The sequence below is a fragment of the Anabrus simplex genome, chromosome 12 (genome assembly GCF_040414725.1).
Source record: "Anabrus simplex isolate iqAnaSimp1 chromosome 12, ASM4041472v1, whole genome shotgun sequence".
In the NCBI taxonomy this organism is placed as follows: Eukaryota; Metazoa; Arthropoda; class Insecta; order Orthoptera; family Tettigoniidae; genus Anabrus; species Anabrus simplex.
Genome location: NC_090276.1, coordinates 40,073,206 through 40,096,710, shown reverse-complemented (window position 1 = coordinate 40,096,710; position 23,505 = coordinate 40,073,206). Strand labels below are relative to the sequence as shown.

The 23,505-nt window shown below is 41.7% G+C and overlaps 1 protein-coding gene across 1 annotated transcript in view; it reads left to right on the top strand.

Annotated features, from left to right (window-relative positions):
• Positions 1–23,224, top strand: part of LOC136884325 (myogenesis-regulating glycosidase) — a 40,051-nt gene extending 16,827 nt beyond the window's left edge. The window contains exons 2-5 of the mRNA XM_067156424.2: positions 55–144; positions 8,887–10,304; positions 17,257–17,413; positions 22,663–23,224. Coding sequence (XP_067012525.2) covers positions 55–144; positions 8,887–10,304; positions 17,257–17,413; positions 22,663–22,856 — 1,859 coding nt within the window. The 3' untranslated portion in view covers positions 22,857–23,224. The remainder of the gene's footprint in view (positions 1–54; positions 145–8,886; positions 10,305–17,256; positions 17,414–22,662) is intronic.
• Positions 23,225–23,505: the final 281 nt, after the last annotated feature.

Genomic DNA, 23,505 nt, shown 5'->3' with positions numbered 1-23,505 from the left:
AATGTTATTGTAACTTATTAACGCCACATTATGCCTTCCTCTCTTCTATTTCAGGTTTCCTATGCCTGCTGTTAGCAGCTTCCCTTGTGGATGGAGGAAAATTTATTGTGACACCAGACAGAGAGATAAGAGTAACTAAGCGAGGTAAGTACACAACTTGCGTGAATCTCTAACCATCTAACGCAGTGTTTCTCAACCAGTGTTTCCAGCTTATATTTTCATAGTCCGCTAAATACTACTAAAAATCCGCTAAACTTCTGCCAAAAAAATCCGATCTCAAATAATGAGCAATAAAAATTAGCAATAATGCACTGCACTCACCTGATCTGTGAGTTTCACCGGGATTAATCCTCTGCCTGAGAGCCGGCGAGCTTAAAACTTGTAGGCGTTTTAGTACCGGCTGCAAACTAGGTGAATCCCCTACCTCAAGGGCCACACACAAAACAGGCCAGTTCATTATCTTCCATAATAGCATAAATATAAATGCTACTCTCTCACAGTTTCATTAACCGTAGTCATTCGTCAACTAAGAGATAAGTACCCTTTCCCCACGCATTACAAATTTATGATACCGTGATCACATAACATCACATCCAAATAATATGTTTTCCTCATGTGACTGCTAGCGCCTGACAAGAAATACGGAATAGCTCGGAGACAGGCTGGAGTACAAATAAAAAACGTAAAATGGATAAAACACTAAATTCCGTTATAATAAATCTAGAATTCCGCCAAAAAATCCCCTGTCCGCTAAATGATATATTTCTCCGCCGACAGTCTTCTAATTCCGCCAAATTTAGCGGAAAATCCGCTAAGTTGGCAACACTGTTCTCAACCGACGGCCCGCGGGATGATTTGTTACTCACCTAACTGCTGTGTCGCAGGGGCGCCGGCTTGTGAAAATGAGTGGATATGTTCAAACACAAATTTCAAAAAAAGAGGGGAGGGGGGAGGTGAAGGCCCCGGAAAATGTCGAAATGTAACCCTCATAAAAATTCAATTTTAGGTGTTTTTGAATGTGCAATAATTGTTGGAAAACAAAACATTGTTGTATTATGCACACGAAGGCCCACATAAATCCACATGAAAGGTAAAAGTTCGTTTTAATCATGAAAAAGTAAGAGATTTTACATTTTAAATATATGTGAATAATTACAAGGATGGAAGCTAAAGAAATCTTAACGTCAGAGTAAAAAAAATCATCAGGTTCCCTATGGCCAGGCAGGCATCAATTTTTTGTAATAAGACAAAGTCTCTCATAGTGCACTGCCGACGGCTACAAGTAGCCTACGCAGTAGCCTCCACGGTATGCACTAGCCATGCGTCTTGGTAGGTGTGTTATTTACCAATCCACGAGCCCAATTTAGCACTCTGGGGCGAAACGCTGGCAACCACGAATGATTTAACTGGAAAATGTATAATGTCCAGTAACAGACCAACTATATTGGTATTACGTGATTTCTTTGTACTGAGCTATGGGTGGTGATGCAGTCACATCTTCATAGTCTCATTATTAGAGTACTCAGGTCCTTGCTTGTTATTTGCCGTGCCAAGGACAATTTGGTCCTCTCAACAAAATGAATTATCAAGGACAAATGAGAGTAGCATGTTTATCTTATCATTTGTAAATTTACTATATAACTCGATTCTAGACGCGTTGTCAAGTACCTATAGAAGTTGTGTCGCATCTTATCTTACTGGGTAGCTATTGTTATATTCCCCTCTTTTTTTCTTCGACCCGTTAAAACATCATAAACTAATAGGGCTCTTTATCTTCCCTCTTTAATACCTAAAATCAGTGCTGGATGAAGATGTTTTGGGGTCCTGGGCTATTTAAAAATGTGGGGCCCCTTCTTCGTAACACCACGTAAGATTAGCATACTGAAGTCGTTATAGAACTACTTGCACTTAAATTAATGAATAGGGAAGTATTGAAATAGACTACAATTTTTCTCTATTTTTCATGTTTATTTCATAATGCCAAAACATATTTTACATTTGTCTCATCATCACTATCAAATCGACATACAAAACAGAACTTACGTTTTTTGGCACCACTAGGATATTTTCTATCCATTTTACAAAAACATTACAGTTGTAACTTAAGAATGGTTCAATAATCAGAGGTGAACTGGAAGTTCTCTTCCTGATGCAAAGATATAGTATAGCATACGTATTCCACCGTGCTTCCCCTGTCCCCTCTCACTCACTTCCTAGACGTCTTCACCCCCCTTCCCCCTCTGCCCGTACTCGCAAGCTGCCAGATTTCAATCTTCGTCAACAATAACCTTTACAATAATTACAGTGCGTAAGTAGCAAGGATTCGTGTCTCCGGACGGTAATTGTTTCTAGCAATAATGAAATACTAACGCGGATAGCTGATAAGAAGGAAGGAAGAGTGCGTGCTCGATATTTTGCGAGCGTAAATATTCATATACTGTACATGCACGGAGGTGGAGCAGCAGGCCTTTTTATACAATTTTAGGTTCAGCCAAAAGCCGGGGCCCCTTGGCACGCGGGGCCCGGGGCTGCAGCCCCTTTAGACCCCTCTTAATCCGGCCCTGCCTAAAATGAAAACTGTTAAAATGTTAATCGTTTTTCAATGTAAATATTACACTATAACATACCGGTAAAAACCCATTATTAAATAAATAGCCTTGTAAATCCCATGAAGGCTATTGCCTCCTGCAGTGCAGGGACAATGCTCATTAGGTGAGCAGGTCCAGAGGAGCATAATTACAGTGGAACCTCAATATATCGAATCACCTCGGATGCTAAATTTTATTTCGAGTTATCGAAGTTTTGAGAGATATATATGACGCCCTTTTTCAGCATGTGTAGCACATAATCGAATCATATTTACTGTATCAATGGACTTATACTGAACACATTATTAATGTTTAACAGAATTAAAAAATCTACAAACAAACAATTTTATGGCATCACTTTAATCATAACCCTTATTATAGTAACATTTTAGAATACAGGATACAGTAAATACAATAGTGAAACGAGAAACATACCTCCGTTAACACCTTTGGAAATAATCCGTTAGTTTCTTCTGTTTGTTACTCTTAACCCTTCCTCCCTTCACGTCGAAACTTCTCGTCAATACCACGCAGCCGACATTCGTAAATGGAGCTTGTCATCCGCTACTTCGGGGGTTGTTTTCGTACGTGACCGGTAATTAAATCACACCCGAGAAACAGCGAGGCTTCGCCAATTTTCCGATCAGTTCTAGTTTTTCGGTTCCCGTCATATTAGTTCCCAGAATCACTGTAACCCTTTCTCTACTTGTTAACTGTTCCTCACAAACTACAAATGCCGTATTGCACAGTTAATGTTGCACAAAATTCGAGTTACAGAGTATTTTTTTCTTCAAGGGAGGAAATGTTTGCTTCGAGAAATCGAGAAATTCGTGTAAACGAATTTCGAGTAATAGAGAAATAAATACACGTGAAGAATGGGACAAACGGCCGGGAAATTTAAGTTACTTCGAGATACTGAAAATTTGAGTAATGGAGGTTCGAGATATCGAGGTTCGAGATATCGAGGTTCGACTTATATATGTTATTTCCCAGTTTTTTCGTGAGAACTTATTGCTGTATGTTGCATACTTGTGTAGTCTCACCTCCGAGTGCATGCAATTGTGTCTTTCAAGATCAACAAAGCGTATTATGACATTGTTGACACTTGCACAGTTTTCCTCAGGGAGGGTGGAGATTCCTTCTTTGAGAAAGCGTATCCCTGCACATTTCGTCCTTGCATACCTTCTCCTCAGAATGTTTGTGTAGGTATCTTTTAAGTTCTTGAGCTTCTCCCCACAAACTTTACTCTTGCCTATTCTTTTTTCACTATGTGTTCCATGATGACTTATAAGATCACTACTTCATGCGAACGTCTTAATGTCTACTTGACACCTGTCTCGCTGCTTCCCTGAGTGATCAGAAGATGACCATCTTCAATCCCTCTTCGTGGTGGCGTACTATTGTATGTTGTATATTTCGCCCACTGTCCTGAGGGCGTAGTGTAACAAACTTTACATTTGCGCGCAGTGTTGCCAACAGTGGGGTAGGATGAGGCTTGTTAACCACACCCGGACAAGTGGAGTGGGACATTGATGATGATGATGATGAGTAACAGAAAGATCAATAAATGAATTGTCCAATGAGTTGGGATAGATGCTCGGAACAACATTCAAATTAAAATGATGTTTGAGAAAATCAAATGCCTTTTTATTTCTTCGGATGTCTATATTGAAATCGGCCATCATGATGATTAGGACATCAACATCAAACTCGTCGTCAGTCATTAAACTAGATTCAGAGTAACGCGTAAGTGCGCTATAGAGAAACATTTTCAAATCGCCAGAATTGACAGAAGGAAGAATATATACGAAGGCTAATATAAATAAAGAACGACCGAGCTCGATAGCTGCAGTCGCTTAAGTGCGGCCAGTATCCAGTATTCGGGAGATAGTAGGTTCGAACCCCACTGTCGGCAGCCCTGAAAATGGTTTTCCGTGGTTTCCCATTTTCACACCAGGCAAATGCTGGGGCTGTACCTTAATTAAGGCCACGGCCGCTTCCTTCCCACTCCTAGCCCTTTCCTGTCCCATCGTCGCCATAAGACCTATCTTTGTCGGTGCGACGTAAAGCAACTAGCAAAAAAAAATTAAGAACGTCCCTTAAAAATTACGTCTACCGAGTTCGATAGCTGCAGTCGCTTAAGTGCGCCCAGTATTCAGTATTCAGGAGATAGTGGGTTCGAACCCCACTGTCGGCAGCCCTGAAGATGGTTTTCCGTAGTTTCACATTTTCCAACCGGGCAAATGCTGGGGCTGTACCTTAATTAAGTTCCATTTACGAACCTCAGCTGCGTGGTATTGACGAGAAGTTTCAACGTGAAGGGAGGAAAGGTTAACAGTAACAAAGAGAAGAGACTAACGGATTATTTCCAAAGGTGTTAATGGTGGTACGTTTCTCGGCCGCTTCCTTCCCATTCCTAGCCCTTTCCTGTCCCGTCTTCGCCATAAGACTTATCTGTGTCGCTGCGACGTAAATCAACTTGCAAAGAAAAGTTACATCTATCATGCAAATATCACCGGCACCAGTTTCATTTCTATTATTAAATTTGCTATTCTACACAACCGACCACGATGTATTCACAACGACAGCTAACCTCCAACCGAGCGCGCGATTCAACACAGCGCCATCTTAAACAGCGAGTTTCACTCATCGGTTGGCCGGCAGGCACGCCCGGTTTGTCTGCCTCCCGTTGACTCATCACTCCCCGCTCCGTGGCATAGCAACAAGCACAGCGCTTCGCTCACTTTATCCGTGCATGACATGAGATAACACTCAAAATTAAGAAAACAAGCTCGTGCCTTGTGACAGGAGATGTTGGAGTTGTTTTCCTTCTGTATCCTCACATTTCCGGCATCGTCTTAGGAAACTCCGATTCACACACATAAGTTTGGTATCAGTTTTAACATTTTTCGTAGTCTGCCATGCTGAGCTCTTCGAAATCCCGCCTTCTCGTCCAAGTCGTCTTAGGGATTTTGTAGGCGTATGTTCTAAACTTTCTGTGCGATTTCATTTACTTTTCCTTCGTTAAGTACACGTTTTTTAAGACTTCGTTTCTTATCGAGTAAAGAACCAGTTCCTCTCAGTTTGTTTACGAGTTTCTGCACGGTCTGTCTGTGTGGAGGGCATACACCTGGAAATTGCGTTACAAATCGCCTAACGACTTCCCTGAAAGACTCTGTTTTCACATAATTCTCGTACATAAATACCCTTTCCTCTACCGTGTACACATGAGAATTATACCCCGAACTAACACTTCCAACTAGAGAACAGTTGGAGCGACAAATCCACACTTGATACACGTTTTAAGCACGGACCTGAACAGCGAAGTGCGGGCATTCCCGTGCTGTCGCAGCGCTGTGTAACGGGAAGTGATGAATCAACGGATGACAGATAAGCTGGGCGCACCTGCCGGCCAACCGATGAGAGGAACTCACCGTAACAACCCATGTATGTGACGTCACATATTTAGCACAAATTTTGCCTCACTTTGAAGAGCTATTTCACGAAAACTACTCAATTCTTTTTTACAACAGGTAGCCTGTTCTTTTATCAGGCAATTGAGACATTAAAAATAATAAGCTAAATACTCTCGATGATACATGCGTTCTACCCTAACACTAAGAACGTCTTAATTTTTTTCTTTCCATGTACCCCTTGTTAAAGAATGTCGGCATTTTATTACAAACAAGTGTCATGAAAGATGGGTGAGCATTTTTTGCATTTTAAAACCATACTGAATGCGGTTGGAGAGACAGAAAAATCTTCCACAAATGATGGATATAGTCTCCACATCGTGTATGCTATCAACCATCTCAAAATTGTGACAAAGACCGGATGTGTGGACGGACACTACGTTTTTATTATATTATTAAAATAATGAAGTATTGCGCCGCAAATTATTCACCCAAGTCGCCGAGCACTGTATGAAACATTTGGAATAGATTCGATAAATTTGACCATTTTCGGTCCTTAGTTGGTCCGTATCGACTAAATTCATATGAATACACTACGGGCGATGGTTTCGTCCACCCTGTCAATATACCGTATTTACGCGAATAATACCCGCATTTTAAAAAAAAGCAATTGAGGCACGAAATTGGGGAGTGTGTTTTATTTGAGTCAATGTTGGCATTTTTTTTTTCAAAATGAGTCTTCCTAAAGTTAGGGTGCGGGGATTATTCACGTAAATACGGTATTATCAAGTTCCTAATTTTGTACAATTATTTCACTCGTACAGCCTCCGTGCCTCAGACGGCAGCGCGTCGGCCTCTCACCGCTGGATACCGTGGTTCAAATCCCGGTCCCTCCATGTGAGATTTGTGCTGGACAAAGCGGAGGCGGGACAGGTTTTTCTCCGGGTACTCCGGTTTTCCCTGTCATATTTAGTTTCAGCAACACTCTCCATTCTCATTTCATAGCATTTATCAGTCATTAATAAATCACTTGGGGAGTGGCGACCCTCATTACATCCCTGACCCGGTCAATGACTTGGAAAAACAGGTTGTATGCTTTCATTTTCATTTCACTCGTACATGTTTCGAGAGCCTCAACTCCCTTCATCAGTCGATTTCTACCTCACAAAGCAAGATTCCTCATATCGTAAGGTCTAACATCATTCAGCTATACATAAAACATCGTCGGTATATAACCTTATTTTTAATACACACAATGAACATTTCCTGATAATGTTTGTTATATAATAGGGCACTTTAAAACACTTATACAATGTTCAGCTGGTTATTCTTATATTAAGTAACACATTGAAACACGTATTAAAATGTCAGCTGGTTTCATGGAAAAATCAAAGGCAAAATATTTCTTGATACTGTTTGTTCTGGTGTTGCTCACTTCAAGCGTATTCAAAAATCAACTGGTATACTACCAAGTTAAAATATTCACCGTATTGTTGTTAGAAAACTTCCTACAATGAATTGATTTACCATTGAATTATTTGACTTCTTAAGATCTAAATGCCATTCTTAGATTCTTTATTATTTTTCTCTAGATCACAGTAAACAAATACCAAAGTGGTCCATTGAATGAGAAAAATAACAGCGTTCAACTTTAGCCACACACACAACTTCTACTAACTTTAAAACAAACAGACATAGTTAATATACATACAAAGAAAGAAAAGAACAGCACATAAAAAACCCTACTCTCCGGCCGAGTCATCACCCCTGGTGAGAAGAAGGCCGCCTTCCCGATGATGACCCGACCGGCCCTGCCCGTGGAGACCTCCTGAAGGCCCCAAGATAAGATCTAAATGCGTAATTGATTATATCTGGTCGGATGGAATCGTGCACTGTTGGGCTGGATTTTCGACAGAGTGGATCAAACCTCCCGTCACGTTCTTCAATTTGTGGTTATTATTGGCTCTTATTATTCTAAAATAAGAAGAACTATGTTATATTTACTAAAATAAGTGCAAAAATACTGTGTATGTATGAATGCAACTAAACTTACATGTATCGTCAAAGCGGAGGAACAAAAATAGGAATTTGATAATACAGAGTGACCGACGGGAATCTGACGTTTTTGGCATGGCTAGTACTCTCTCGGTAGGAGGAGTGGGGAGCGGAATTGTCAAGCAGGACACTCGCCATGCGTTGCCGTTTCAGTAGCTATGGAGCAGTGATCGGTTGAACATCGTATATTTGCAGAATGGCGGGTCTGTTATAACAGTGCAGCGACTTTTTCGTGTGCGTCGTGGTGCCGTTCCAGCCGCAACACGATTCTCAGTTGGGTTAATAATGTACGGACAACAGGATCTATTGTTAAAAAGACGCCACCAGGTCCGAATAAGACAGCAAGAACACCAGAAAACATCGAGCGTGAGAGCCGCGGTGACTCCATTCTGCACAAATGCGTCGTACGGAAACATGCGATGTTCAACCGACCACAGCTCCATAGCTACTGAAACGGCAATGCATGGCGAGTGTCCTGCTTAACAATTCCGCTCCCCACTCCTCCTACCGAAAGAGTACTAGCCATGCCAAAAACGGCAGATTCCCGTCGGTCACCCTGTATATTGAGAGGACGGGCCAAACCATCTCCTGTAGTATATTTACAGTTGGAATACAAAGAAAGACATCTTACTGAGGCAATCACAAATTCAAATCCCCATACTTCTTCCATTCATCGCTTCCATTATCAATTGAAATTATCGAAGGTTTGTACACATAATTAGTGCTTAACTTGATCGCATAGGTCACAAAGTATGGTTCTTAGATGTAACTTCGCGTTCACATAATTATCACATAACAAATCAAGATGTTTCTTATTTCGCTTTTTGCAGATGGTTCAGTGAAATTCTCTGGGAAACTTGGAGTTGACATAAAAGGTGAGGGAGTAAACTGTGGCTCGGAAGATGACGGTGAGATATACTGTCGACGCTGGGGAGATGTCAGCATAAGCGTGAAGACACTTGGAACAAACTGCGTTAAAATAAAGTCGACTGGTCCGGGTTCAGGTTTGATTATCAAGGACTGCCATAATCTGACAGGGCACTGGTACGGTGGTCCAGAACAGATGCAGCAGTATTGGCCTACGGAGAAAGAAACTTTCACCGATTACTCCTACGTCACGAAGCAGCAAGACAATCAAGGAATTGCCGAACCTTACTGGCTGACTTCATCTGGGGAGTACTTCTATGTTAGTCCAGACACTCCTCTCTTTATTGACCAGAATAATGCAGATAACGGCCAGTTTTGTATGGTAGCCAAGAACGACGCTCCTTACTCCAAAGACAGAGAGAATACAACATTGGAATATACATTCTGTAGCGATGAGAACCCTAGACTTGCCCATGAAGATGCGATCAAGAGGTTCCTTGGTAAACCAACAGGAATACCTGATGAGCGGATGATTCGTTACCCAATCTGGTCCACCTGGGCTCAATATAAGGCTAATATCAATGAGGAGATAGTTACAGACTTCGCCAACCAAATAGTAAAATATGGTTTTCAAAACAGTCAGTTGGAAATAGATGATCTCTGGGAAACATGTTATGGTAGTCTTACTTTTGATACCAAGAAATTCCCCGATATTCAAGCACTAACTAGCCTCCTTAAATCGAAAGGTTTCCGTGTAACTCTCTGGATTCACCCCTTCATAAATGTGGATTGCGAACCGTACTATTCAGAGGCTCTGGAGAACGGATATTTAGTTCTAGATACGACAGGGAATGCAGAATCTACGTGGTGGAATGGTAAAGGTGCAGTCATTGACTTTACCAAGCCTGAAGCAGCCAGATGGTGGCTACACCGCTTAACGAAATTACAGATACTGGCCGACATTGATTCGTTCAAGTTCGACGCTGGAGAAACTAGTTGGCTACCACAGTTGCCGGTTCTATCTGGTCCTATTACATTGCAACCAGGAACTTTTACCACCAAGTACGTGGAGACTGTGTCGCAGTTCTTCGGCTCGATGATCGAGGTGCGAGTTGGACAACGCACTCAACATTTGCCAAACTTCGTGCGGATGCTGGACAAGGACAGTAGGTGGGACTTCAAGAATGGCTTGCCAACTCTCATCACCACCCTACTTCAGATGAACATGGTGGGGTACACCATCGTGCTGCCTGATATGGTGGGAGGAAACGGATACGGATCTGACGTAGTGACCAAAGAACTCTTCATTCGCTGGTTAGAAGCCAACGTCTTCATGCCTTCCATTCAGTTCTCCTACGTTCCCTGGGATTTCGATGAAGAGGTGAGTACTTTATTTTACTTTGAGAGGTAAGAAATAGACCTAAACTTGTCTTACGTGATTCCTGCCTTAATTTTCCCAATAATGTTAATAACTTTTTCCCCCACTTCATACTACAGATTCATTTCCAGGGGTTTTTACTCCCCTCCCTTGAATACAGATACATCATTTTAATTGAAATGTAAAACAATATATAGGGTTGAACAATCATCATCGTCTTCATTAGTGTTATGCCGTAGGTCATGTCAACTCTCCGTGCAATCTTGTTACCTGCTACCCTCTTTGTTTTCTGATAATTGGCATCTATCCTTATACTATCAACCATCTGGTATCTTCTGCGTCTTCTTCCATTCACCGTTCCTTCCATGGCATCCATCAGTAAACAATCTCTTCTCATACAATGTCCAACACAATATTGTATTTCCTCTTCCTGTTTACCATTAATATTTCTCTCTCTTTTTCCCCACACTTCCAAGCACCTCCTAATTTCTCACTTCCTCTACCCATTTTATCCATTCCATCCTCCTCGAAATTCACACCTCAAATGCTTCCAGTCGTCTTCCCTCAGTGTCCATGTCTCAGCTCCGTGTAAGCCCCGCTCCATATAAAGAACTTCGCCATTTTCTTCCTCAGGTCCCTGTCTATGCACCCACAAAGCAGCTCCCTCTTCTTATTAAATGCCTCCTTGGCAATTACGATACAAGTTTCTACCTTCTGTCTGCCTCTCACGCCTTCCATTATTTTGCTTCCCAGATATTTGAAAGCACTTACTTGTTCTATATCTTCCTCTCGTAACAAAAAATTAGACCAAACTTTCAGGACACATTCCTCACACGGAGAGGAAGAAAATAGTTTTGTTTGGCACGAGACTCGGAACGCTTAATATCCGCGTCAGAACTAATTTTCTACAACTGTATAATATAGAACATTAATCGTGCGAAACACACAGGAACGGAACGTCCCAGCACAACACACTAGTCATACCTGGCCGATTCTACTCCACCAAATTGGCGGCCAAGATGGCGACGCAGCGCTGACAACATGGTAGAAAAATATTTTTCTCGCTGCCAACCTGACAGAAAGAAAATTCCTCCGCATGGGAATAAAATTTCCCTTCTAAGATAGCAACGATGCTGACGTCCAATGGCACGTTGGGGCATTAATGCTGTGTTCTGATTCACAAGATGGCGACAGTCCCATCCCGTCCTCTTTCTGAACCCCCTCCCCGCTCCCTTCCCTACCCTCTCTTACTGGAAGCGTGTTACGACTCTAGGGAAAATGTGGTTTTGCGGCTGATTGCCCTCCTCTGAGACCTGCTTTTACAGAGGGCTGCCCTACCCTTTATGGAGTTCGTGGAATGTATTACGGCTGATTGCCCTTCCCTGTTTGGGTACAATAACAGTACCAAGTTGTATAGTGGGACGCCCTTCCCTGTTTAAGTTTATGGATGATGCTTAGTTGTACAGAGGGTTGCCTTCCCTGTATTGATTTATGGATACTGATTAGACCGACAGTTGGCTACCGAATTCTGTTCGTGTTTATTCTCGTGATGTGGAATATTCCTTTCCGTCAGGTTGGCAGCGAAAGTTATTTTTTGCTGTCAGGTTGGCAGTTTTGCTCCGCTATATTGGTGGAGTAGAACCGGCTAGTATGACTACTCACCCCGTGTAACTCATCCTTTCATCAAATTATCAAAATGCCCTCCGTTAGCATTGACCCCGGCGTCGCAATGAATCCTAGACGTACTCAAGTACTGCGTACGGTTTCGCAGACTTCCACCCACAATACGGTCATGAAGATTCTCTGCATCCTGTACTGGGGTTCTATGGCCTACAAGCTTTCTGGACCTGAACCCACTAAACTTTTATTTGAGGGAGTATTTGAAAGCACTTGTATATCGAACCGTTGTGTAAGATAAAGACAGTCTTCGTGCCTATATTAGGGATGGATGTGAAACCACATGGAATACTCCAGCGATACATCAGCGTATTCGGTATTCAATGCGACGACATGTTGGTATATGTATCAGTGATAAATGAAGGCATTTTGAACAATTAAAAATAATAATAATAATAATAATAATAATAATAATAATAATAATAATAATAATAATAATAATAATAATGTTATTTGCTTTACGTCCTACTAACTATGATTCTATGATTTATTGCATGTATTGTTACACATACTTTAACGTAATCCTACAATTACAACATCCATCTGAATGACTTGAATTAATTAATTTAACTACCGGGCGAGTTGGCCGTGCGCGTAGAGGCAGCCCTGAAAATGGTTTTCCGTGGTTTCCCATTTTCACACCAGGCAAATGCTGGGGCTGTACCTTAATTAAGGCCACGGCCGCTTCCTTCCAACTCCTAGGCCTTTCCCATCCCATCGTCGCCATAAGACCTATCTGTGTCGGTGCGACGTAAAGCCCCTAGCAAAAAAAGTTAATTTAACTAATCAATCAGTTAACAAAATAACTAAGCAAAATCCTCTCTCCCAGTCACGGAAAACCACCAACTTGGGAGGGAGTTTCATGAATGACTTGAATTAATTAATTAATTAAACAACTAAGATAAATCCTCTATCCCAGTTACGGATAACCATCAACTTGGGAGAGAGTTTCATTCATTCATTCATTCATTCATTCAAGTAATTAATTAATTAATAAAACAACTATGAAAAATCCTCTCTCCCAGTCACGGATAACCACCAACTTGTGCCACTAACTACTTTTACGGTTTTCGGAGATGCCAAGGTGACGGAATTTAGTCCCACGGGAATTGTATTTACTTGCCAGTAACTGTACTGACACGAGGATGACGTATTTGAGCACCTTCAAAATACCACCAGACTGAGCTAGGATCGAACCTGCCAAGTTTTTTTTTTTTTAATTCATATAAGGTTAGTCAAGTGGTATGCTGGTACGTTTTGTTCTTGTGTGTTTTTCCTCGTGATTAATGCACCATGTAGATTTGTCGGCAATGAGTTCTAACACACACACAAAAGTGTTTGTGGACCTAAGTTTACATAACACTAGAGGACACGTTATAAATAGGTCAGATAAGTCGTTTCGGTATCCCTGTCGTACTCATGTTGTTTTGCCTGTCCTTTTCAATGGTTTTGTGTACATTTAATAATAATTGCGCAGTTCGTATATGTCGCCTGTTTGGTAAAAATCTATCCATATATTCACTTTTTTTTTTTTTTACTTTGCAGTTCTTAATGTAAAGCTTGGTATTGTGTCATAGAAGGAAATGGTATTTCAATCGCAGTTCTTCTATATAGAACGGTTGTCTTGTGAGCTCATGCGTTAGTCTCGAAGGAGCATTTTTTATCAGGCAGATAACTTTAAGGTACACGGCCTTCGCTCTTTCTAGTGTGACTAGGTTATCCTTCGACAGGTGTTCCCAGATGATGTCATGATGGGGTCTGTTTGTACTTAGACTTTTTCTCTTAGGAGCATGTAAGTTGTTAGGAATGCTCTGCCATCTGTTGAATATATTTGAAAGCTGGGGAAGGTTAGAGAATCAAAGAGCATTTAGCAAGGAATGGTATTCTTCCGTGATCAGAGGAAGTGTATTCTCTCTGGTTTGACAGGTAGTAATCAAACATGGCTGCATGCAACGACATTCCTAAGGATAAAATCACATATATCAGAATATTAATGAAAGTGCTAGTCGCTTAGCAACCTGGTAAGTACAGAATGTATTGAGGGTTAGGGTAAGACTTGCATGGCGAACCTGGTGACCGTATGACGTAAGTCATATCCTGCTCGTGTCCAGTCTCGATTTATCATTGCATCTGTTGTGTAGAAGTCCCATATTGTAGCTATATTCGTATGGAGGTCCAGTAGCAGTTCCTTATAGCTTTCTGTAGGTGGCAGGAGGAACTGGAGTCTTATGTCTTCTACTAGAAATGTCTTCTTCGCAAGACCAGTCTGGATAGCATCTATTTAGAAACGTTCAAAACACGTTTGAGTAACCGTGGCTCCAGGTTTTCGAGTTCTTGTAATTGCCTTTTCAAGAGGTACTCCCTTATTAGTTCTATACCATATGTGGTTATCGGCAGCACTCTCACCTCGAATATATTTATACTTGTCTCTAATGACAAGTGCGGAAGATATTTGATGGATCTCACGGCCCCTTTAATTCTGTCTGTCAGATGGATCGAGAAAGTTGGTCCCGTTGTCTGAATAGTGATCCCTAGGTGCTTGCAGAGATTATTGATTTTCAGTCCTTGTCCTTTACATAAGATGAAGTCGCTGTCTGCTAATTTTCTTCCCTTTCTGAAGATTACCAACTCTGTCTTGTTTGTATTCAGATCTATTTCATTTTCCTCAACCCATTCAGTAATCAAGTCCATTGCAGTATGTAGTTTATCTTTGCTATCCAAAGCTGTGCCATATCGTTCGCGTATATGCATTACTTTCTAGGTGTGCTCTTTTATCTCCTTTGTCACATCATGTGTGAAGACACTGAAAAGTAGTGGGCTTAGCGGGTCGCCTTGTAGTACCCCGTTGGTCTGGCAGATCCATTTTGATCTACCGAGGTTATCGTCGATTGTACTTGATTTTCGGATAATATACTTCCTACTCTAGACTACTCATGTTAAGAAAACAGTATTGCTCTTATGGACTTACAAGGAGTGAACACACCCCCCGCCCTCTTAGACACCCATAATTCATCGTGATTAAGGAATATTACAGTATAATGTACTTTATATTGTATTATGAAAGAAAATGGATGAGGCATGTTTTTGCCCGTGAGTTATTAAAATAACCACTTAACATTCTCTATTTAATAAATATATTCCTAGGGAGGAAGCACAATGACGGGAACAGCCATCACTTTGGTGCCTTCCTTCATTTTCCTTCTGTGTCGCTCTAGTACATGTAACTCGTAATCCGTTACGCTGTGAATCGCCGGCAACTATTCACTGTTGAAGAGACGTTATTTATTTATTTATTTATTTATTTATTTATTTATTTATTTATTTATTTATTTATTTATTTATTTATTTATTTATTTATTTATTTTATTTGTGTATGTTCTAATATTCTTTACTGTATAGCAGTTGTTACTGAAAATGTCGATGCTGTGGTGTGCAGCGATACATCACGACATGACTTGTACTGATATAGAAATTCGCTGTGATTTTTTTTTCTGTGCTTGGTTTTGTTATTTAAGCGTTTAGCTTTTGTTTCTTGAGAGCATTTTATTTTTGCCACATTGTTACCAATATTCACAAGCACATTTGTTACCCGGGGCTGCCTAGGCAAATTTGTTAAATGCAAGTAACTGCATCCCCCACCCCGAGCCTGTAAAAATTATGTGTTGTCTCTTTTCTCCCAGTTAGCCGTGAACTTCAATACAGGTTTTGTATGTGCAGTAGTTTACCCTTGTTGCTGTGAAAACCTAATTAAGCCCCCTATCCCGCACCCTACAACCCCTGTATGCTAGATTTGTTTAAAAATGGCAGATTTCTTCCTTCTTTTATTTTGAACTTAAGTACTGAGTTTCGCTAATATACAGGATGAAGCGTAATTCGCAGCGCGGCTCATCACATGCCAGTAATAAAAAAATGTCTCTTACAAATTTTCGTCTTGCGAGTATATCCGGTAGAAAACGGACGTTGAAGAGTAGCAATCTGGCAACACTGTAACCATATGTAGGGTAACTACCGCTGTCAGCAGGTTCTCGTCGTGCTGTACAGTTGGTGCAGTGGGTAGAGTTTTTGGTTGGCATGCAGGAGGTCATGGTTCGATCCTGGGTTGAGGCGCATTTTTTATTTGTTAATTTCCATCTGACATTCATCATCATCATCATCTGTTTACCCTTCAGGTTCCCACCTCTACCGCCTGGAGCTTCAGACTCTTGGTCTGGGGATACAACTGGGGAGAATGACCAGTACCTCGCCCAGGCGGCCTCACCTGCTATGCTGAACAGGGGCCTTGTGGAGGGATAGGAAGATTGGAAGGGATAGGCAAGGAAGAGGGAAGGTACGAGAAGTGGGAAACCACGAAAAACCACTTCCAGGATGGCTGAGGTGGGAATCGAACCCACCTCTACTCAGTTGACCTCCCGAGACTGAGTGGACCCCGTTCCAGCCCTCGTACCACTTTTCAAATTTCGTGGCAGAGCCGGGAATCGAACCCGGGCCTCCGGGGGTGGCAGCTAATCACGCTAACCACTACACCACAGAGGCGGCTTCCATCTGACATTACTTACTGTAATACAGTAAGACACCGTTTCTGAGGTCACATGTATCCTACATTTACAACATTTTGTAACGCTGAAACAACAAATCCCTGTCTCTGTCGAAGGCATTTGAGTAATCAATTAAAATCATGTACATTTTTCCACCTTTTTTGTCAATCACATTATGGAGGTCTTGTATGAGATTCTGGGCTGCCAGCAAAGTCGATCTCCCGGCTTTGAAACCAAACTGTTCGTCCGGGAGCAACGGGTCTATTGAAATATTCAGTCTATGTGTCAATAATCTTGTGAGTAATTAGAAGGCTGCTTCAGCGCTATTCCTCTATACGATTCAGATTTGTATACATTCCCTTTTCCTCTGTAAGGCATTCAGCCATGCGGTAGGTATTATACATGTTTCTAAGCACTTATATAAGAGCTCTGCCCATGTCGTCACCAGAAATGGTAGTGATATCTTAAATGCTCAGAAACGTCGAGTTTCTGCTTCATTCCAACAAATAGCCAATAACAGACATTTCCTGAATATCGGAGCACTACACATTAGTTCCCCATGGCTCAAAGAAAACCATTTTAAATTAAATATAATTTTCATCGCATTCTGAGTTCATTCCTCGTCTTAAATTATTTTCTTCTAACGTGTTATGTTTATGCTCATATTTTAAATAAAGATGTTCAAACATTTTAGGAACTTGAAATTTACACTTACTGTATGTTCCACATCATGTTATTTTCAGACGATACAGATAAGCAAGAAATTCTCCGAGCTTCATGCCAACTATACCGATAAGATTATCGCAGTGATGCAGAAATCTGTTGAGGATGGCTCACCAGTTAACCCTCCAGTCTGGTGGATAGATCCAGAGGATACTGAAGCTCAAGGAATAGATGATGGTAAGAACACTTCCTTAGAGGAATCTAACAATAAATTGTTAAAGATCTTAAAATTTCTGACGGGTTATTTTATTTCGGAAATATTATCTATAATATTTATTTGATTACTATTTGAATGAAGGAACTGTACCAAATACATACAGAGTTGCTAGAGTAGCCCCCGTATACAAGGGAAAGTGTGATAAACATAAAGTACTTAATAAGAGATCATTCATCTTGAAATATGTTGCATGTCATCTCTGAGAAAGCATACACGTTTGCGAAATTACCAACTGGTTTGATAGAGAGCAATTCGTATTCTGCGAGGCTCAACTTGCAAGGGTGGCGGTGGTGGTGATTATTGTTTAAATAGGAAGTACAACTAGGCAACTATCCTATACTAACACTAATCAGAGAGAAAAAAAATGGAAGGGACCATATACTTCGTAAAAAAAGTATTTACCAAAGAAAGGCAGGGGCCACGAAGAGCGTGAAAATGAAAGACTCCCTAGGCTTCGAATGCTCTAATACCGTCGGATCGGAAAAGCAGAACTGACCCAGGGAGGTTGGATAGGATAGTAAAAAATGATCAGCCTGGCACAAGTAACTTGAAAGAATGCCAGAACTCAGCTAAGATCCCCGTGGTCGCCAACCAACTCTCTCAAGTTCATAGCATCAGTGGCCCCTTTTAGTCGCCTCGTACGAAAGTCAGGGGATACCGTGGGTGTTATTCTACTGTCCCCACCCAAAGGGGAATGAAAGTGAGGAGCCTGGCACATGTAAGGGAAAGCATGCCAGGACTGAGCCGAGGGCCCCGTGGTCACCAAGCCATACTAAAATGTTGAGAGCCGTAGGGCCACATTTGTTCACCTCTTACGACAGGCAGCGGTTACCTTGGGTGTTATTCTTCTGTCTCAACTCACAGGCTGATCAACTTGCAAAGTTCTAGAAAGATATGAAATATATTTTAGAATGAGGAGGTCAAATGGAATGCATCGCTATTAACTTATCCAAAGTTTTTGATAGGGTATATCATGGGAACTGTCGAAAATAAGCGCTGCTGGACTAGACTAAGAGTGGTTGAATGGGTGGCTAAATTTCTAGAAAATAGAACTTAGATGATCTTTTATTGTATGGACTAGTAAATAGGCTACCTAGAGAAGATGCAGGATTGTGAGAGATTTCAAAAGGACCTCAACAATATTGGCAAATGGTCAGAAGACAATTGGAATAAAAAGTCCGGTTCAATCAATCAACCAATGTTCGGCTCCGTGATTAAAAGGTTAGCATTCTGACCTTTGGTTCAAGGGGTGCCGGGTTCGATTCCCGATCGGGTCGGGGATTTTAACTGTTATTAGTTAATTCCTATGGTTCGGGGGCTGGGTGTTTGTGACGTCTTCAGCTTTAGATTTCATCACAGGTAGGGCCCCATCCTCACAGGCGCACAGGTCGCCCATACGGTGTCAACACGAAAGAACTGCACCAGGCCTCTACGGAGGCCACATGCCATTATTATTATTATTATTATTATTATTATTAGTAGTAGTAGTAGTAGTAGTAGTATTTATTATCTGGTTGCTTTATGTCGCACCGACACAGATAAGTCTTATGGCGACGATGGGAGAGGAATGGCCTAGGAATGGGAAGGAAGCGGCCGTGGCCTTAATTAAGGTGCCTGGTGTGAAAATGGGAAACCATAGTGGGTTCAAACCCACTATCTCCCAGTTGCGAGCTCACAGCTGCGCGCTCCTAACCGCACGGCCAACACGCCCGGTATTATTATTATTATTATTATTATTATTATTATTATTATTATTATTATTATTATTATTATTATTATTATTATTATTATTATGACTGAAAATGAATGAAAACCTACAACTTGTTTTCCAGTCATTGACCGGTTCAAGAATGGAATGAATGAAGCCCCGATCTTGCGGCGAGGATAGGAATTGTCCCGGCTGCCGAAGCCTGTCGCACTCCTCTGGGGCAATGATTAATGGCTGACAGATGAAATGAAATGATAGTGGAGAGTGTTGCTGGAATGACAGATGACACGGTAAACCGGAGTTCCCGGAGAAAAATCTGTCCCGCCTCCACTTTGTCCAGCAGAAACCTCACATGGAGTGACCGGTTGAACCACGGAACCTAGCGGTGAGAGGCCGACGCGCTGCCGCCTGAGACACGGAGGCTACTACCAGTAGTAGTAGTAGTAGTAGTATAATGCTAACGGCCGTAGCCGTGTTGAAACACCGGATCCCGTAAGATGTCCGAAGTTAAGCAACATTGGGCGTGGTCAAGATTTGGATGGATTGCCACGCGCTGTTGGTGGGGGTAAGGGAATGGAGTTGCGGAAAGGAACTGGCCACTCTACCGCACGTAAACTCCAGCTCAGGCACACCTCTGCGGAGGTTCGGACCTGCCTTCGAGCAGAATACACCCTTACCTTACCTTATTATTATAATCAATCAAATAAGTAAACTCGTATGCTCATATCGAGGTGGTGCAGCTCTTTTTCAGGCGCACCCTTAATAGAGGTGAGATGCATGTACCATTTTTAACCACACACCAGCCCTCCTGCCATTTTCAAATCTCCGGCAGTTCCGGAGATCAAACCGAGGCCTCCGACGACGGTGGTTAAGAGGTGGTGGTAATTATTGTTTTAAGAGAAAGTAGAACTTTGCAACCATCCTCTATTAACACCAACCGGGGGTGGGGGTGGAAGGGATCCGACACTTCGAAAAGTGACAGTATCGGCCAAGGAAAGGCAAGGACAAGGCCACCTTCTAAAGCAATAACTGCTCACAACCTATTCGGCATGCTGGCAATTTTTGTGGCTTGAAAAAGAACTGCCCGCAGCTCGGTTAGGGTATGAAGATCTATAGTCGACGGACTCGACGCCCAAGGTGTCGCACGCATGCTCGATAGGTTGAGTTTCTTGATGGCCGAAGTGATTACTTCTGTGTCCTAAAGGAATGTTGACACGCGCTGAGAACTGGCGTTGTCGCACATAAAAACAATGTTTTCTCCACTATAGGGAGAAAAAGGGGTGACAAGTTTTAAAATATCTGCTTTATGTACTGGTGTCCATTTGGTGCCCCGTTTCCGATGAAAACCAGATTAGTCTGGGCATGAGAAGTGACCCTCTCCCCCCTATATCATGACGGAACATCCTTCATAGGGTGTTCATTCTGAGAAGGTACGGGTGGCCTAATGCTCCATACATGCCCTCCACAACCTTTCCTTTCCATCTGCAGAGATGTGGTTGAACTTGGAGGATATTGCTCCTTTGGCCAATTCTGATATTCTCGAGCAAACTGAAGATGGGCTAACCGATACTGGCAAGTAAACTGGGTACGAGTAAGAAGTCTTCTTCAAGACAGATCTGCCTCTCTTAATCTTCTTCTCACTGTCTAACTACTAATATTCACGCTGCGTAACTCCTTTGGACATCATCTAGTCTATGCAGCCGTACCGTGGCGATTTCTTAACACCTCTAGAGTTAAAATTCAGTCATCATTGGTCGATGACCTCGGAAGACCTCATCCAAGCTCGGTGCACACTTGTGGGCGATATTCCCAGTACATTCGGATCATAATGGAAGGTATCCACCGTCAATTAGCGCTACAGCTCTCGTAGCACCTCCCGCAATCAAAGGCTTCACGGAAGCAACTTTCATTCTCAGATTTTCATGAAAACCGAATGAAAAGTTCGCATAATGTGTTCGAAGACTGCCATGCACGAGTTCAACAATAAGAACATCGAAATAATGTACAGCTCCTTCGTAGAAATTGGCGCCAAACGGGTACAATGTACGACTTTCCATTCTTGCAAGGGTTTTAACTGGTCTTTCTTTTGTAAACAATGAGCTTGTTCCCTTAACAAAGGTAAAATGAACGATAACTTTAAAATGATGAAGATATATTGCATTCCAAGTACAATTTTCTTACATTAAATATGCATTTCTCAACCAAACAAACATCGAACTGTACGATTTTTCTGCATATAAGTGAAGTATGCGAACTGTATTCTGGATTTCTAGAGTGATTTGGAGTGTATGTGCTGGCCCCAGTGCTTGTGTTTCAGATGTCAACATACGTCAGCGCACTCACTCGCTAGAGGTAATAACTGGTCAATGGGCGCATGCTTCTCAGCTAAATGTTCTTAAGAATGGGATAATATGGCAATGGCTACTTAGCTCTATCTTCTTCTTTCCTGGCTCTGTATGTACCCATAAAACGGGCACTCCCCAGCTCACTCAAGATCGGCTCGTCTGACTCGCAGAGAGTATATCGGACGTTCTCAAACCAGATCTAATCCTTAAGGCAGCTTCAGCAGTTCGTTTTCAAGTTGCCTTAGGACGCCCTTTTCCTCTCTTCGGCTCTTCGGTGGCAAGAACTTTCTGTACTAAATCTTGTTCATTTCTTCTTCTGACATGACCATACCAGCAGAGCTGTTTTTCCTCCATCTTGTCGCTGATGGGCACAACTTTGAAAGATCCTCGCACATGTTCATTGCGCTCTTTGTCATGCAGAGTGACTCCCGTCGACCAATGCAACATCCGCATCTCTGTGGCATGCATTCACTGGTCATGTTTTTTCTGCCTTGCTCAACATTACGCCAGGCCGGACAGTGGTTTTGTACACTTTGCCCTTTAATTTGACTGGCATCCTCTTCTCATACAGAACACCAGTAAGAGGCAGCCATTTCATCCAAACAACACTCATGCTGTGCTTGACATCTGCGTCGATATTACGATCAGTTGTGGTGACTGATCCAAGATATTTGAACTTGTCATCAGTGGTTTTCCAGCAAGGAAGTCAGTGTTGTGTGAGCCCGCTTTCTCGGGCTGCGCAAAAATTAAGAATATTTACTCCGTCTTCTTTCGACTTATTCTCAATCCATTTGCCTCCAGTATTAGTCGCCATCGTTCCAAGACCGCCTCCACCTCCTGACATGACTCACCAAAGTATTGTCCACGGCAGGTCTTTCATCAGCTGCTCCGTCAGGTAGTTGATGACAATGTTGAACAGTTCTGGGATCAGTGCCGACTCCTGATAAACACCGACATCAACATGGAAACAATCTGGAACACCTGCAATGGTTTTCACCATAGCAGATGGACGTAGACGCATATCTTAGACCAACTTCACATACACCTCAGGGTACACCACTTACAACTACTTGTCTGTATCAAAATCCCAATATCAGTGAAGAGTTTGGGTCCCTCAGTTAGAAGACCTGTTCTAACAATAGTGTTTCTGTTCCAGAGTTCCTGCTAGGAGAGGATCTTCTCGTCGCACCAGTTATTAAGGAAGGCGCTGTAAGTAGAGACATCTACCTACCAGCAGGAAGCTGGAAGGACGAACTCCGACCAGACCAGCCTCTCATTGAAGGACGCACATGGCTTAGGGATTACCCTGCTGCTCTCGATGAACTACCTTACTTCACAAAAGTTAAATAAGAATCTTCATGTGAAACATATTAAAACCTCATTGTAAAACACAGCTATCTTGGTGTTATCGAGTGGACTAACCTTAGACAGCCTAATTTGAAATTTTTAAAAAATTGTTAGAGGCGTCTTAATTCAAAAGAAGCTTCTAATTTTATTAGATGAAATAATGACTTAGTTACACGTTGATTGAAGGTAACTTTACAAATCTCCCTATTTTTTCATAATGTCCACGCAGTGCATAACAAATTATTTACGCAAAAGTTAACGAAAATATTCCTTTAAAATGTAGAACTTCATTGAATACTGTTTCCTTTAAAAAGAATTCGCTATAAGTTACATTTGTCATAACAACGTAAAAATAAATTATTTTTCTTGCATGTTTTGCTGTTTATTTCTCCTCTCTTGTAATTAAGACTGTCACTGGTGGTGATTATTGTTCTAAGTGGAAGTAGAATTAGGTAACCATCCTCTATTAAGGCGACACTCCGGAGATCAAAATCGATATTTTGGTGAAATTTTTAATGAATGAAATTGAAAGTATTAAGTTTTTCTTTTCACGAAGTTATTCCGCTGAATTCAAACAACTTTTCACTGTAATAATGCTTTGTTTGTCAATTGTAAGTTTACGTTTAAATCCCATTTTTCTCCCATAATAATC